This window comes from Podarcis bocagei, assembly GCF_964188305.1.
Source record: "Podarcis bocagei genome assembly, chromosome: 7".
Lineage (NCBI taxonomy): Eukaryota > Metazoa > Chordata > Lepidosauria > Squamata > Lacertidae > Podarcis > Podarcis bocagei.
The window spans coordinates 89,542,952-89,558,313 of NC_138132.1; the positions used below are offsets into that span (position 1 = coordinate 89,542,952).

Below are 15,362 nucleotides of genomic sequence, written 5' to 3' on the forward strand. Positions count from 1 at the left end.
CAAAATGGTCAAAGGCCCGGAAACGATGCCTTATGAGGAACGGCTAAGGGAGCTGGGCATGTTTAGCCTGGAGAAGAGGAGGTTAAGGGTGATATGATAGCCATGTTCAAATATATAAAAGGATGTCACATAGAGGAGGGAGAAAGGTTGTTTTCTGCTGCTCCAGAGAAGCGGACACGGAGCAATGGATCCAAACTACAAGAAAGAAGATTCCACCTAAACATTAGGAAGACCTTCCTGACAGTAAGAGCTGTTCGACAGTGGAATTTGTTGCCAAGGAGTGTGGTGGAGTCTCCTACTTTGGAGGTCTTTAAGCAGAGGCTTGACAACCATATGTCAGGAGTGCTCTGATGGTGTTTCCTGCTTGGCAGGGGGTTGGACTCGATGGCCCTTGTGGTCTCTTCCAACTCTATGATTCTATGATTCCACATGCTGGATGTGGCCACCTGCCTCAGGGAAGCCTGCCTGATTCCCCTGCTGCCTATGTCCAGGGTGTGGCCATTAGGGCGGAGCCTGGGGAAAGGGCAGCGTCTGAAACACGGCCAGCAGCATGGGTCCCTTGCTCTGGGGGAGACCCCTTTGCACAGTTGACACATGAAGGGGGCTAGACACATCACCAAAGGGAGCAGGGTGATGTGCTGCCTCCTGCTCCCACCCGACCCCCTTCCACAGGCGGGGAACAGCCTCTTGCTCTTCTGCTTCCTCAGGCGGCTGCTTCATTCCGCCTAATGGGTGGGCCGGCTGTTTATCTGCCCTATGTACAGTTCAGTTCGTGCTAGTATACTAAACTCCATAATTCAGCCTATGGCTGACAAACCAGTAGACCTACAGCTTGCCTGGGTTCTTCAAGATGTGGATCCTTATATTACCCTAGGTAAAGGTAAAGGTACCCCTGCCCGAACGGGCCAGTCTTGACAGACTCTGGGGTTTGTGCGCCCATCTCACATCTATTGGCCGGGGGCCAGCGCTGTCCGGAGACACTTCCGGGTCACGTGGCCAGCGTGACAAAGCTGCATCTGGCGAGCCAGCGCAGCACACGGAACGCCGTTTACCTTCCCGCTGGTAAGCGGTACCTATTTATCTACTTGCACCCGGGGGTGCTTTCGAACTGCTAGGTTGGCAGGCGCTGGGACCGAGCAGCGGGAGCGCACCCCGCCGCGGGGATTCGAACCGCCGACCTTTCGATCGGCAAGCCCTAGGCGCTGAGGCTTTAGCCCACAGCGCCACCCGCGTCCCGATATATTACCCTACAGGTTGCTAAATTCCTAACAGCTGTCCTCTCGTACAAGAGACGGAATGGAATGTTAGCCGATTATTGATAGTTATAAGAATTTTCTACAATGACATCAGATAGTTATAAGAATTTTCTACAATGACATCAGATATTGATTTTAGCGTAGTGCTTAAATCTTAATCTTAAATTTTTCTTTTGAATTGCTAATATCTGTCCTTGTGAGCTGTGAATTGTGTTATATTACTGGTGGCTTGTACGAGTCCACTGTTTTATTTGATTTGTTTTGTTGTGTTGTGTTTTATGATGGGCGTAAAGCCGAATAAATATTTTCATTCATTTGGTGGGCCGGCTCCGGTTCTTTGGCAACTTTTCTTCTCTAGAACCCCTGTTTTTAACTCTGTGGCACAGAGCTGTGAAATGCCCCTCAAATGCGTTCCAGGAAATGCTCCGAGCTGTTTTATATCCCAGAAAGGCAGAGTTTGCCGAATGGCACCCTTTCTGCTCCTGAGCTGTGAGAGGAGAAGTGGCCTCCCTCGTGCTTTTTTGTTACAGGCTGCAGGGAGAGGAGGTGGCTACGCTACCGAGCCCCACAGGGGGGCCTTACTCCCGAGGAGACATGCACGGGGTGGCGCTGTAGGCGCCTGATCCTCTCAACAAAGTGAACTGGGCCCCTTTGGGCTTGGCGGGCTCCGGAAAGACACGAGCGACTTCGGCAGGGCGGGGGCGCAGGCGCAATAGCTGGGCTGCGCCTCCCGACAGCTGGGCGCTCGCTGGCGCTGCTCTGCGCGATGGCTGCGGCGCGGGAGGCCGGCAAGAGGCTCGCCATCGAAGGAAACATTGGTAAGGGGTCTGGGGAGGGGGGCAGGAGGAGCTGGGGGGTCTTTTCTTCCATTGTATGTCGGCAGCGCCGTCCTGCGACTTGGAAGCGCCCGTCCAGCCGGAGGTGGGGAGGAACTCTGCACTTGCTCAGAGGCAGCCTTATTATTGCCTTGGTCGCACCAGGGCTCGGGCCCTTGCACGGTTGCAGGATATATGCCTTAGGAGCAATGCTCCGCCCCATTCCCCGTCTTCCTCCAGTTGGGGAAGAAGCGCAGTCTCGGGCTTTGGCGAACCTCCAGGGAAGATCTTGGTTGGGTGGTGATTGATTTATTTACTATATTTCTATGCTGCTTTTAATTCAGGGGAATAGCAGGCAGTTACAAACAGTAAATAACATTCCAAACTCAACACAAATCATATAGAACAGATAACAAATCATAAGTAAAACCATTACAATCCATATAGCACCATCAACTAAAAAGGTTAAAGCATGAACTGCTGCCTCCGCGAGTGTTCAGAAGTGAATGGAACTTGGTGGTGGTGGTTGCAAGAGCGCTGTTAGGTTGGGCAGTATTATTACGCCCCATAATATGCAGAAGGAGGTGGGGCCGGGGTGAGGTGCCAAGTGGGTCACATGCACACCATACGTTTGAAGCACATGGCATCTGAATCCTGGGAACTGTGGTCGCTTAAGAGTGCTGGGTATTGGAGCTCCTTGAGGAGCAAACTACAGGTCCCAGGATTCTTTACCCAATAAGCTGAGTGTTGGAAGATTCAGGACGGGGGGGGGGGATGTCCTTCATGCAGCATGTAGTTTAACTATGGAACTCACTTCCACAGGAGGCAGCAGTGGTCACCAACTAGGTGGCTTTAGAAGAGGATTGGACAAATTCATGGAGGGGAGGGGTATTGATGGCTGCTGGCCTCCACTGTCGGAAGCAGCAGGGCTTCTGAATACCAGCTCCTGGAGACCACAAGAGAGGAAAGTGCTCTGTGGCCTGAATCCTGTTTGCAGGCCTCACAGGCATCTGGCTGGCCCCTGTAAGGACAGGATGCTGGACCAGATTGACCAGGTTCCAGCAGGCTCTTCTTACATTCTTATTTTATTTATTTCATAACATTTATATACTGCTTGACTGAAACCCCCACCCCCCCTCAGAGGTGTTTGCCAGAATGATTCTTAGGGGGAAGCCATGTGCTCCAAGTGTGTGGTGTGAATGTTACATCCCATCATTCTCTGCACAACGTAAGCAGAACGAGGTTGCTTTTCCTTTTGCTGATATTTGGAAACGCAGCATAAGGAGGAATGTTGGCTAATGGGCTTATGTGCTTTTTGCTCCGCCAGCGGTGGGGAAGTCAACGTTTGTGAGAGTGCTCAGAAAAGCCTTTCCAGAATGGTCCATGACCTCGGAGCCAGTGTCCAAGTGGCAGAAAGTTCAAGCTGCTGGTCCCCACCAGGTAAGAGTCCAGATGTAAAACTTGTTAGGTCTGTAAGGAACTGAGCTATTTTGGTTCAGAATATTGTATTCAGTCAACTGGGAGTTCTTCTTCAGTACAAGAATTCTGAGCAAAGGGGAAACTTGCCTTCTTACCAAAATGATCATTCAGATAAAATAACCATTCACTCTCGTGCAACTTCCTTTGGCACCAAAGAGTAGTCACCCTCTTTGTGCTAAAGCAGGCTTCCTCAAACTCAGCCCTCCAGATGTTTTGAGACTACAGTTCCCATCATCCCTGACCTGCCTAGCTAGGGATCATGGGAGTTGTAAGCCAAAAATATCTGGAGGGCCAAGGTTGAGGAAGCCTGTGCTAAAGGTTATAAGAACACCAGTAGAGCCTGCCGGATCAGGCCAGTGGCCCATTGAGTCCAGCATCCTGTTCCCACTGTGGCCAAGCAGATGCCTGTGGGAAACCTTTCGGCAGAAAACGACTGCAAGAGCAGCCCTCTCTCCTCCTGTGGTTTCCAGGAGCTGGTGTTCAGAAGCGTTGCTGCCTCCGACTGTGCAGGCAGAGCACTGCCATTGTGGCTTATATAGCCACCAATAACCTTATCTTCTTGAATCTTCCAACGTTTGGCTCCCCTGAATGCCTACGAATTTTAGTGTTCTGAGAGAGTAGAGGAAAATTTCTCTATCCACTTTCTCCATACCATGCAAGTTCAAAAAAAACTTCTATAAAGATTTTTAAAGACTCCATCCATCCCCTATGCTGTTCCTTATGTGTTTCCATTTATCCCAGCTTGCTGGATGGGACTGAAGGGAGTCCAAAACATCTGGAGGGCACCAAGTGGGAGAAGGTTGAGCTGGAGGGAGGCGAAGAGAAGAGGAACCTTGCAATATCTTCACATGGCATAGGTTCACAGGCCCTGCAGTGGCGTCTCCCCAGAAAACACGCACTTTGTTTTGTGGTTCCTGTTCCGTTCGGTTCTTAAATGTTTGTCTCTTAAATTATTCCCCGTCACAGGCCTCTCCTCAGAGCTCTGCAAACCTGCTTCAAATAATGTATCAGGAACCCTCGCGATGGTCCTACACGTTCCAGACTTACTCATTCCTGAGTCGGCTGAAGGCGCAGCTGGAGCCTCTGTCTGTCAAGCCCCTGAAGATGTGGGACCACGTGTGGGTTTTTGAGAGATCTATATACAGTGATAGGTATGGTACCACAGTCCTGTTCCTGCAGTTGGCAGCAGCAGCAGCAACAGTGAGATGGGGCCACAGGCCAAGAGAAGTGGGGAGATGCTTGCCTTTTGAAAGAACTGTACACCCCCTTTTGAAATGTTCTCAAGTATTCAGTGCCCCCTCTCCATGTGCAGAGTGCTCTGCAGTTTCTTCCCACGCTTTCATTGTTGTTGAATGTCCTTGCAGTTCCTTTCAACTTATAATTGGGGAAAATAAGGATGGTGCCCCCTTAGCAAGGAAAGCTTTGCCATTCCTTCCATTGCAGCCTGTTCCCCACAAGGAAGAGGAAAACCTTCCATTTTGTAATGATGAATGGATGCCAATTGCAAATACAGTGGTGCCTCGCAAGACGAAATTAATTCGTTCCGCAAGTCTCTTCGTCTTGCGGTTTTTTCGTCTTGCGATGCACGGTTTCCCATAGGAATGCATTGAAAATCAATTAATGCGTTCCTAGGGAAACCGCCTTCAGACCAGGTCCGGGGACAGTCTGTCCCCGGACCTCTTCTGAAGGCTGGGGGGGGGGGGACAAGGGCTTTTCTTCCCACCCCCAGCATTTTAAAAAACCCTGGGACAGCGGAGGACTTCTCCGCTGTCCGGGGCGATCTTAAAATGCTGGCGGGCGGCATTTTAAAATCGCCCCGGACAGCGGAGGACTTCTCCGCTGTCCGGGGCGATTCAAAAGCCCCTGGGAAGGCAGGCAGGGGGGACAAAGACTTTCGCCCCCTGCCCGCCTTCAGAAGGTGTTCCCGCCCCCCGCCCCACTTCGGAACAGCTTTCCGAAGTGGGGCGGCTGGGGCAGGTGTCCCCGCCCCCCCGCCCCACTTCGGAACAGCTTTCCAAAGTGGGGCGGCTGGGGCAGGTGTCCCCGCCCCCCCTCCCCACTTCGGAACAGCTTTCCGAAGTGGGGCGGCTGAGGCAGGTGTCCCCGCCCCCCCTTCGGAACAGCGTTTTAAAATGCTGGGGGTTGGGAGCGAAGCGCTGCCAACCCCCAGCATTTTAAAACCTTCCCGGGACACGGGGAGATTTTAAAATGCTGGGGTTCGGCAGCGCTTCGCTCCCGACCCCCAGCATTTTAAAACCTCCCCGGGACACGGGGAGATTTTAAAATGCTGGGGGTCGGCAGCGCTTCGCTCCCGACCCCCAGCATTTTAAAACCTTCCCGGGACAGGGGGAGATTTTAAAATGCTGGGGGTCGGCAGCGCTTCGCTCCCGACCCCCAGCATTTTAAAACCTTCCCGGGACAGAGACTTCTCTGCTGTCCCTTGCAGATTTTAAAATGCTGGGGGTCGGCAGCGAACGCTTCGCTCCCGCCCGCCAGCATTTTAAGATCGCCCGGGGCAGGCGGGGGGGGGGGAAGGCAGGCGGGGGGAGCAAAGACTTTTGCCCCCCGCCGGCCTTCAGAAGAGGTCCTCTTCTGAAGGCCGGCTGTGGGCGAAAGTCTTTGCTCCCGACCGCCAGCATTTCCCTATGGGCTTTCGTCTTGCGATGCAAGCCCATAGGGAAATTCGTCTTGCGAAGCGCCTCCAAAACAGAAAACCCTTTCGTCTTGCGGGTTTTCCGTCTTGCGAGGCATTCGTCTTGCGGGGTACCACTGTACAATATTTGGGAAGCTTGGCAGTTTCGCATTTATCTCTGACTTGCCTCTTCTTCTTCCTGAGTTTGTTGCTGTGCGGGTGGTTTAACTACATGGTCCTCCCCCAGGTACGTCTTTGCCAAAAACCTGTTTGAGATTGGCCACCTGGCCGAGATTGAGTGGGCAATTTACCAGGACTGGCACACTTTTCTCCAAGAAGCATTCGGGGACCAGCTTGGCATCCATGGCTTCCTTTATCTACGGGCACCTCCAGAGGTAACTGGAAACCTCTGTTATATTTATTAGACACTTCGCCACCTCCCACCCTCAAAAATGAAAGTCAAAGTGATTTACAAAAATGAAGCTTGAAAGCAAGCGTTAGGCCAGATGGTTCACTCATGTAGGAAACTGCCTGCTACATCTCTGTCTGAGTCATTGCTCTGGCTGCCTCACCTTCTACTCTGCTGAAGGCAGGTAAATCGGCAGGCTTGTTGCACTGGATGTGAATGGATCCTTCAAAGTTGGTGCCCTGGGTGCACCTTCTCCCAGTCAGGAAGCATGTCCGTGAAGGTTTGGGTGGGCTTCTTTAATCATAGAATTTTAGAGGTGAAAGGGACCCAGTGGGTCATCTAGTCCAACCCCCTGCAAGGCAGGAATCAAGGCAAGTTTTGACTTGTATACATCAGCAGTGGCTCTGCTTTGTTATCCCAGGGGCCACATTTTGTACCAGCAAGTTCTCCAGGGGCCGCAGTACGTGTTAGGCATTGTCTGAAAAGTCGGTGTGATGACCAACACACCTGCGCATATGTGTGCGCACACATCAGAACACCATGCATGCAACACATCACACCACTGAGCACTCATGCAGAGCAGAGATTGTGAAGGAGGGGGTGGTACTTTGTTGTTCCAGCTAAAAACACAGCAGTTGCCTCCATTGCAACCTAGAACACATTTCCAATTCAAGAGGGAGAACGGAGAAGACCATGGAAAGGGAAAGCCACGAGAGAGTCAGTGTGGCCAGCCAGATGCCTGTGGGAAATCCACAAGCAGGATTAATAATGATAACAACAACAACAACAACAACAATAATATATACCCCGCCCTCCCCAGCCAATGCCAGGCTCAGGTCAGCTAACATCAATAAAATCACAGTAAAAACATAATAGGGGGGAAAGAGGGGGGGGAGGAAACCCCCCCATTAAAATACAGGTTAAAATTCATTTTAAAATGCAGCCTCGTTTTAAAGTAGCTGATAAATCAAGACCATAAGGGGAGGGAAAAGATAAGGGTCAGACTGAGTCCAAACCAAAGGCCAGGCGGAACAGCTCTGTCTTGCAGGCCCTGCAGAAAGATGTCAAGTCCCGCAGGGCCCTGGTCTCTTGTGACAGAGCGTTCCACCACGTCAGGGCCAGTACTGAAAAGGCCCTGGCCCTAGTTGAAACCAATCGAACCTCCTTGAGGCTCGGGACCTCCAAAGCGTTGTTATTTGTGGACCTTAAGGTCCTCCGCGGGGCCTACCAGGAGAGGCGGTCCCGTAGGTACGAGGGTCTAGCACAAGACACTCTCCCCTCCTGTAGTTTCCAGCAACTGATATTCAGAACCCTTTCGCCTTGTAGCCATCACTGCCTTCTGTGGGAGCAAGTTCCATAGTTTAACTCTGGGCTGCATGAAGAAGGACTTCCTTCTGTCTGTCTAGAAACTTCCAACATTCATATTCATGGGATGTTCAAGAGTTTTATTGTTACGAGAGAGAGGGAGGGAAAACACTTTATCTATCCACTGTCTCCACGCCATGCATAATTTTATAAACTTCAATCCTGTTGCCAGTTACTCACTATTTCTCTGAACTTAAAAGTCCCAAGTGCAGCAACCTTTCCTTGTAAGGGAACCGCTGCATCCCCTTGGCTGCTGTTTTCTGAAGCTTTCCCAACTCTACAATATCCTTCTTGAGGTGAGGACTGTACACAAGACTGTAATCCAAATGTGGCCTAATCATAAGATGTGCATAACGGCATTACGATCCTGGCAGGTCTATTGTCAATGCCTTTCCTAATGATCCCTAGAATGGAATTTGCTTTTTTCACAGCTGCTGCATTCTGGGTCTATAGAAAGTCACTTGGGGCTGGATCAGGCTTGCATTGTTTGCTCCATTGGTAAACCTCCTTGGGTGTGAGAGTGAAGTGTGCCTCTCTGGCAGAACAGGAGTTGCTGGTTTTAAGGCAGTGTGGGGCTCTGGCGTTCATGCCGCTGGCCAATGAATTTCCCTTTCCCTCCTTTCAGATCTGCATGGAAAGATTGCGCCAAAGAGGGAGGCCTGAAGAGAAGGAGGTCCAGCTGCGCTACCTGGAGCAGCTTCACAATCAGCACGAACAGTGGCTCATGGAGAAGAGCACAGAGTGAGTCGCAGGCGGAGCAGCAGAGAGTGGCAAGGCAGTTGTGGCTCTGCAGGGAGCGCCTGCGCCTGAGCCTCTTCATTTTGGTTGCACGCGGTTGTGTCACGTGGCAGGTGTATGCTGGTGCCAGAGCACCTGCCTGATCCCACATGGAAGAGAGAAGCATGCAGCCAAGCCACACTTCCCGTCCCCTGGAGATGAGGATGATGATTTACATCCCACCTTCTTTCCTTCAAGGAACTCAAGGCGATGTATATGGTCCTCTCGCTCCCTGTTTTATTCTCACAACAACTCTGTGAAGTGGGTTCGGCTCCAAGACACTGACTGGCTCAAGGCTTCTGAGTGAAGATTTGCATCCAGGTCTCCCAGGTCCTTGTCCAACACTTTAACTGCTAAGCATTACTGCAGCTGGGCTATGATGCTGAACAGCAGAAAGGGCCAAAAGGAACCAGGAAGTCTTGGTAGCACAGAAATGGGTGGGCTAAAGACCACGAGGTGCAGGAGGGCAGCTGTGTACAGACGGGTGCTGTGTCCTGGGCTGCACACAACTCAGGCCCCAAAATAAGATATGTGGAAGTGGGCCATGGGATGTGTTTGCCATTCGCTTCCCAACCAGAATCCTTAACAGTCTCTTGCTCACCAGACACAGTTGGTGGGCTCTGGATCACTCTAGAGCAGCTTTCCTAACAGTAAGTCAGGCCTGATCTAGATTACTCGTTTATGATTAATCTGGGATTACTTATTGGCAGAATTTTTATCTTTTCCCATTGTCACAGTTTACAGGCCACTACTGTGTTAGTTGCAGTGTTGTTGCAAACCAGAGAAAGGCTGGAAGTTTCCGTTCTGCAGTGGGAGCGATGTGTAAAATCACAAGCTAGCTCAGCCTTCTCCAACTTTGTGCCCTCCCCCTGTTTTAAGCTGCAACTCCTATCAGCTCCACTTAGCATGGCTGTGCTCCCATCAACTCTGGCACACTGGCTGGGGCCGATGGGAGTTGAAGACCCAAATCTCTGGAGGGCATCAAGTTGGGAAAGGCTGCTCTAGGGATTAAGTCGTCATCCTCCTTTATTTTTTATTCATTCTGTTCCATTTATGAATGCTTCCTGTAGTGACTAAGAATAAAAACAAGTTTGTATATTTTAAACAAGTTCAAAGCCAATCCATGCACAGGCTGGGATAAAAATCTCTACTGCACTTCTTTTAAACCTGCAAGATGTATGTTCTCATTTTGCATGCTTTATTCTGAACACATTGCTAGGGTTTTCCAACTGTTATTTAGCAGGAAGAGAGGCAGGAAGGAATTATTGTTGCTTTACGCCAGCAGTTAAGGTGACTACAACTTCACCCCTCCACCAAAAAGCAGAAGAGACTGTAAATTACGGGTGCCCAATGTTATCTTCCTTGCTGTTTAATCAGTAAAACACATCTGACAGCCTTGCATATTGTGCTCACTTACAACTGAGCTTCCGGAATCCAGTGAGTCTTTGGGTGGTGATGTCTTCACTCAGCTGAGCTCTCTTGCCACACAGAGCCTGTCCATCAACTTCTGAACCTTAATCAGTGGAAGCAAAGCAGATGAACTTCCATGTTTTGCCTTGGTCTTTCACCCCCAGTCCTCTTGCTCTCAACCTATAGTTAGTCATATCCATCTTAAAGAATAAGTGTGTTTTCCAGTTCTACATTATTAGTTTTCAGAACCAAGCTTTTTTAAAGCTTACATAGTTGTATAGTACGGGCAAAAGCAGCAGAGTAACTGTCAAGCATGATCAGAACATGGGACTATCTGATCTCCCCTTTCCACTGCTTGTGAATTCTAAAGATTTAATTTGTTTTAAATGAAGCCCAATTCTATATCCCTACTTACAGTGGTACCTTGGGTTACAGAGGCTTCAGGTTACAGACACTTCAGGTTACAGACTCCGCTAACCCAGAAATAGTACCTTGGGTTAAGAACTTTGCTCCAGGATGAGAACAGAAATCGTGCGGTGGCGGCAGTGGGAGGCCCCATTAGCTAAAGTGGTGCTTCAGGTTAAGAACAGTTTCAGGTTAAGAATGGACCTCCAGAATGAATTAAGTTCTTCACCCGAGGTACCACTGTACTCATAAATGTGGGGCACTCCTCCTTTCTTATCCTGACATGTTTCTTCTTGTAATGATGCAGACACTTACCCAAAACTTTGTCTCCCTCACTTGTGTTCCTCTTGATGTTGCATGTAATACTAAACTATAGTCAGAAACAAACTATGGCTTACTGTGAATTTGTGTGTTCACACAGTTCAAATTGCACCCCCCCTTTGCCAAGCTGGGAGTAAACAAGGCCACAGTACTGGCTTAACGTTTTGTGTGAACCAGCATTGGTAGTTTGCATCTCTCCAAAGAAACTAGTAAGTCAAGAACAAACCTTGACTTCTGCCCATGGTTTGTTTGGGTTAGTGTTTCTACACAACTCTAATCCAGCACTGTTGTTTGTTTCTTCCCAGTTGGCAAATGGATGAGCAGAGTGGGTGTGATTTGAGCAGCACGTATCAGCTCGCTGGCACATTCATAGTAAACTATAGTTTGTTTCTGACCATGACTTACTGTTTGGTGCAAGCCAGGCCATTAACTAGCTTGTCCCATCCTTCCTCACTATAGCCTGTCACTACAAACACACCCCATTCCCTGTATCCTAAGTGAAGGCAAATAGAGAAAGCAGAGGTTTGGCTTGCAGTGAGGTGGCCAGTGACCTGTAGTGTTGTGAGCCTCAGTGTTACCTTAGACGAAGAAGTTTGGGGCTGAAAGACGGAGGCAGAGCGTGGGTGCATGGAGGCTAGATTGTTAAGTGAGCACATTGCAGAAAATGCTTGCTGCTTACATGATGCAGAAATTAAGGTTGGCACCTTAAGTTACAATTTCTACATATGTGCGTAATGGAATTAGTAAGTGCCTTAAAAAACGTGGTTTTTCTATCTGAAGGTAGAATGTATTTGGCTTTGTTTCAAGGAAATCCATTGAATTATATGAGTCATGGTGATGGTGCAAAGCAGCAAAATTTAGCTTCACTGTGGGTGTATAATAGTCAACATATGCACTATGCTTTAAGATGCTGAAAGCTCTATCTCTGTGTAATAATCTGCAATCCTTACATGAAGCTGCAAGAGAGGCTGTTTTATAAAATTATTGCTGGTTTTATTAACTTCACAGTGTGATCAACAGTCCAAGGAGTAGATTTGGTATACTGTATAGTATAAGCCAGGGACGCGGGTGGCGCTGTGGGTTAAACCCCAGAGCCTAGGCGGTTCGAATCCCCGTGACGGGGTGAGCTCCCATTGCTCGATCCCTGCTACTGCCAACCTAGCAGTTCGAAAGCACATCCAAGTGCAAGTAGATAAACAGGTCCCGCTCCAGCGGGAAGGTAAACGGCGTTTCCGTGTGCTGCTCTTGTTCGCCAGAAGCAGCTTAGTCCTGCTGGCCACATGACCCGGAAGCTGTACGCCGGCTCCCTCGGCCAATAAAGCGAGATGAGCGCCGCAACCCCAGAGTCAGACACAACTGGACCTAATGGTCAGGGGTCCCTTTACCTTTACCTATAGTATAAGCCACTTTTATCTCCAAATTGCTCTGGGATGGCAATATGGTAAAGCTGAGGATTACAACAGGGGCAGGAATCTTTGGGTCCGTAGAGAGAATGTGCCCCCAGACCTCTTTGTCTGGCCCTTGGAACATTCCCCAGGCCACGCCCCTCACTGACCCTGCTTCACACCCTTTTTGGCCTGGCTGGAATGTAAGCTTGAACTCTTGATTGTCTGGATGGATGATGGAGGGGTGTGGGTGTGTGTGTAGAAACTACCCTACTACACAAAGGTAAAATTTCCATTAATTCTTCTGTCACCAGTATGTGACCCCAGAAGATTGTCTAAAGGGAATGTGGCCCCTGGTCTGCAAAAGGTTCCCCTTGCTCTGCTTTCAACAACTTTGGCATGTAGTGCCCTGAAGGGAATGAGGTGAATTAATGAGACAACTCAAAGTCAATGCAGATGAGATCATTCAAGGAAATGAGCTGAACTACCCACTGTAACTGAAGCCACAATATTGATTGTATAGTGAAAAGAATTAAGGAAATAACATTCTTATTGCCCCCACAGGATTCATTCTGAAAACATAAGAAATGCTCCAGTCTTGCTGCTTGATGTCACAAAGGATTTTGAGGATGACACAAATGAACAAGGGAGGCTTATGTCCCAGGTAAGATTTCACTTCTGTGAAATGTGAAAGCTTTGGTATAATGCACAAAACCTGCGTTTTCTTCCATCAGATTAAAGTTGGCACCGTAAGCTACCAATTTGCCTTAATTGTGTGCCTCTTATTCACTGGAACTAACATGGCAACAACTGAACAAACAATTGTTTGGATTTTATTTGAAGATCTGTTTCCTCTTTTTGTAGGTGAAGACTTTCATAAAGACTCTCTCGGGGGAGGCTTTCCCTTCTGCGTCTACCGCTGCCTCCTAGCCCAGGAGCTCAAAGCAGGCTTCTCTGAGTGGATGGCCACCAAGAAGAGGCCAAGAGAAAGCAGTCCTTGATGGTCAGCTCCATTGGGAGTTAAGAGCTCGGCCAGGTCAGAGGTGCTTGCAAGAATTAAAGGTCTTTCTGCTCAGTACTTGCAGCGAAAGAAGCCCTCTGGGCAGCAAAATCCCAACCTAGTCTACAGATAGAAAGAAGAATTGCAACAGGTGAAACTGAGGGATGTTGGGGGCAATTTCACTTGGGCTGGGTGAGCTCAGAAGCCACACAGAGGCCTCTGTTCGGTCAAGTGAGAGATCAGTCCTCTGATCTCTTGCCTGGAAAGGGCCTGGCAGGGTGCTCTGCCACGTGAGAGAGTGGTGGCCCATTTAATAGATTTGGGCAGTGGTGCATCTACTTAATTTTGTTGGTACTGGCTACCAGTGGCTACTTTGCCATGATGCCTGCTCCCTCCCCAACTTCTGCCTGCTGCATTTTCTCAGGGTGGGGTGTCTCAAGTTGTTGAGTCTATATGTGCCTTCAATTCCTGCTACTTACTGTGACATGGCATGATAGCAATAGACACCTTGGGCTCACTTCTGTAATATATTACTTTTAAGCACCCTGCACTTAGACACCCACTTGAATTTCCTAGGCACTGTGGGACCGTCTAACAGTGCCCAGTTCCTGTGCATCTGCATACCTTTCCATTCTCTGTGCATCAATAGCCTCCCCCTTGGAGAAGAGAGATTGGAAATTGATTGACACCGAATTCAGGGACCAACCGAGGAATCTCGAAGGTTCAGAGTGTGAAGAATAGACTGAATTCTGTACAGTTGTGTTAGTGTCTGTATGTGGCAGATGTAAAAAAACCAGACATGTACTTGAGTTTTTCAAGGGGCTGTTGCCTCTTCTGCTGCTTCCCACCCCCAGTGCAACTCTTACTTATGTGATGGAGGCCTCCTGGGCTATAGCATCTCTGTGCATGAAGGCCACTGCATGGTTGATGTCACACACAAATATAGCAACTGTACATTGTTTTCGAGAATACTTTTCACCTTCTTTATCTGCCTTTATCACATTTCTATGAAATTTATCAAGTTTATCCTACAACCATAGCCCTCTTCATTCATTGCTTGTGCAAAGGGGCAACATGGATACAAAGGTTTTAATTTTTTTGTAGATTTTCCTTCAGCACAAGCATCTGCAAAGTTCCTTTTAAAAGAAATGGAATAAATGGGATGTCTATCTATGAGCAGTCCAGTTTAAAGTTTAAGATAGCCCTGTGGTATAGTATCTTAAGACGCTAGAGGCGCACATATCACCATGAATTTTGCAGAGAAGATATGAAAAGTATGCCCAGTGCCTCTGTGGATGGTAAAGTTCACGAAGTTGACTTTGGGAAACTGGAATATGGATGTCCAAGAATTTTTGTCCATGCATGTTTCATCCTTTTCTCCTCAAGAAATAGTCCTGTTGCGTTTGATGTTGCCTTTCCAAGCCTCACTAAACCTATATATGCAAGTTCATCAGCAGTAGATGGAATGACGTGTCACCCCCTTACTTTTTGTACATAGCATTAAAATTCATGCACCAATTATAAATAAGCAACAGTACAAAACACTCCCTTTTTAATGCAGTGCTTTTAATGATGGGTGTTGTCAACATTTAATTTATCTCTCTTCTAATGTATAAAATTACTGTAATTTTTAAAAGGCTGCTGTGTGTGATTATGGCCTGTGTCCAGTGGTCCGTTGAAGTTCAGAGATTCAGTTTCCAAAGCTGCTTGCAGTATCCTTAGAAAGTTTTGGATAAACCATTTCTGCCACTGGGCTATTGTCCTTATATACTCAGTTGCACTGGGGGCATCAACATTTACTGCAGCTGAAGAAATGTGTATGGGGGAGGGCAGCTGCTGGAGATCCCTTCCTCACAGTGTTCTTGAATGTTGGGTCCCTGGGTGTGGTTGGGTTCTCAATTCCCATCATCCCCAGACAGCTTAGCCCAGTGGTCAGGGAGGAGTAGTCCGGAACACTTTTCTCCTTTATGTTTTTTACTACATCTAGTTGATAGTTTCTGTCCCTGCGCAAGGACATCGTTAGTATGTTACAAAATCCTCTGGTTGCAGCCCTCTTTGTGTTGCTTCTGTGTAAACATGCAGTTGACTCTGAAGATGTACATGCTTCT

The 15,362-nt window shown here is 48.6% G+C and overlaps 1 protein-coding gene across 1 annotated transcript; it reads left to right on the top strand.

The window, feature by feature from the left end:
* Window positions 1-1,971: 1,971 nt before the first annotated feature.
* Window positions 1,972-15,007, top strand: DGUOK (deoxyguanosine kinase). Its single transcript, XM_081201065.1, has 7 exons — window positions 1,972-2,074; window positions 3,399-3,511; window positions 4,517-4,701; window positions 6,430-6,577; window positions 8,582-8,697; window positions 12,819-12,918; window positions 13,119-15,007. The coding sequence occupies exons 1-7, from the start codon at window positions 2,023-2,025 to the stop codon at window positions 13,182-13,184; spliced, it is 780 nt and encodes a 259-aa protein (XP_081057191.1). The 5' UTR covers window positions 1,972-2,022; the 3' UTR covers window positions 13,185-15,007.
* The last annotated feature ends 355 nt before the right edge of the window (window positions 15,008-15,362 follow it).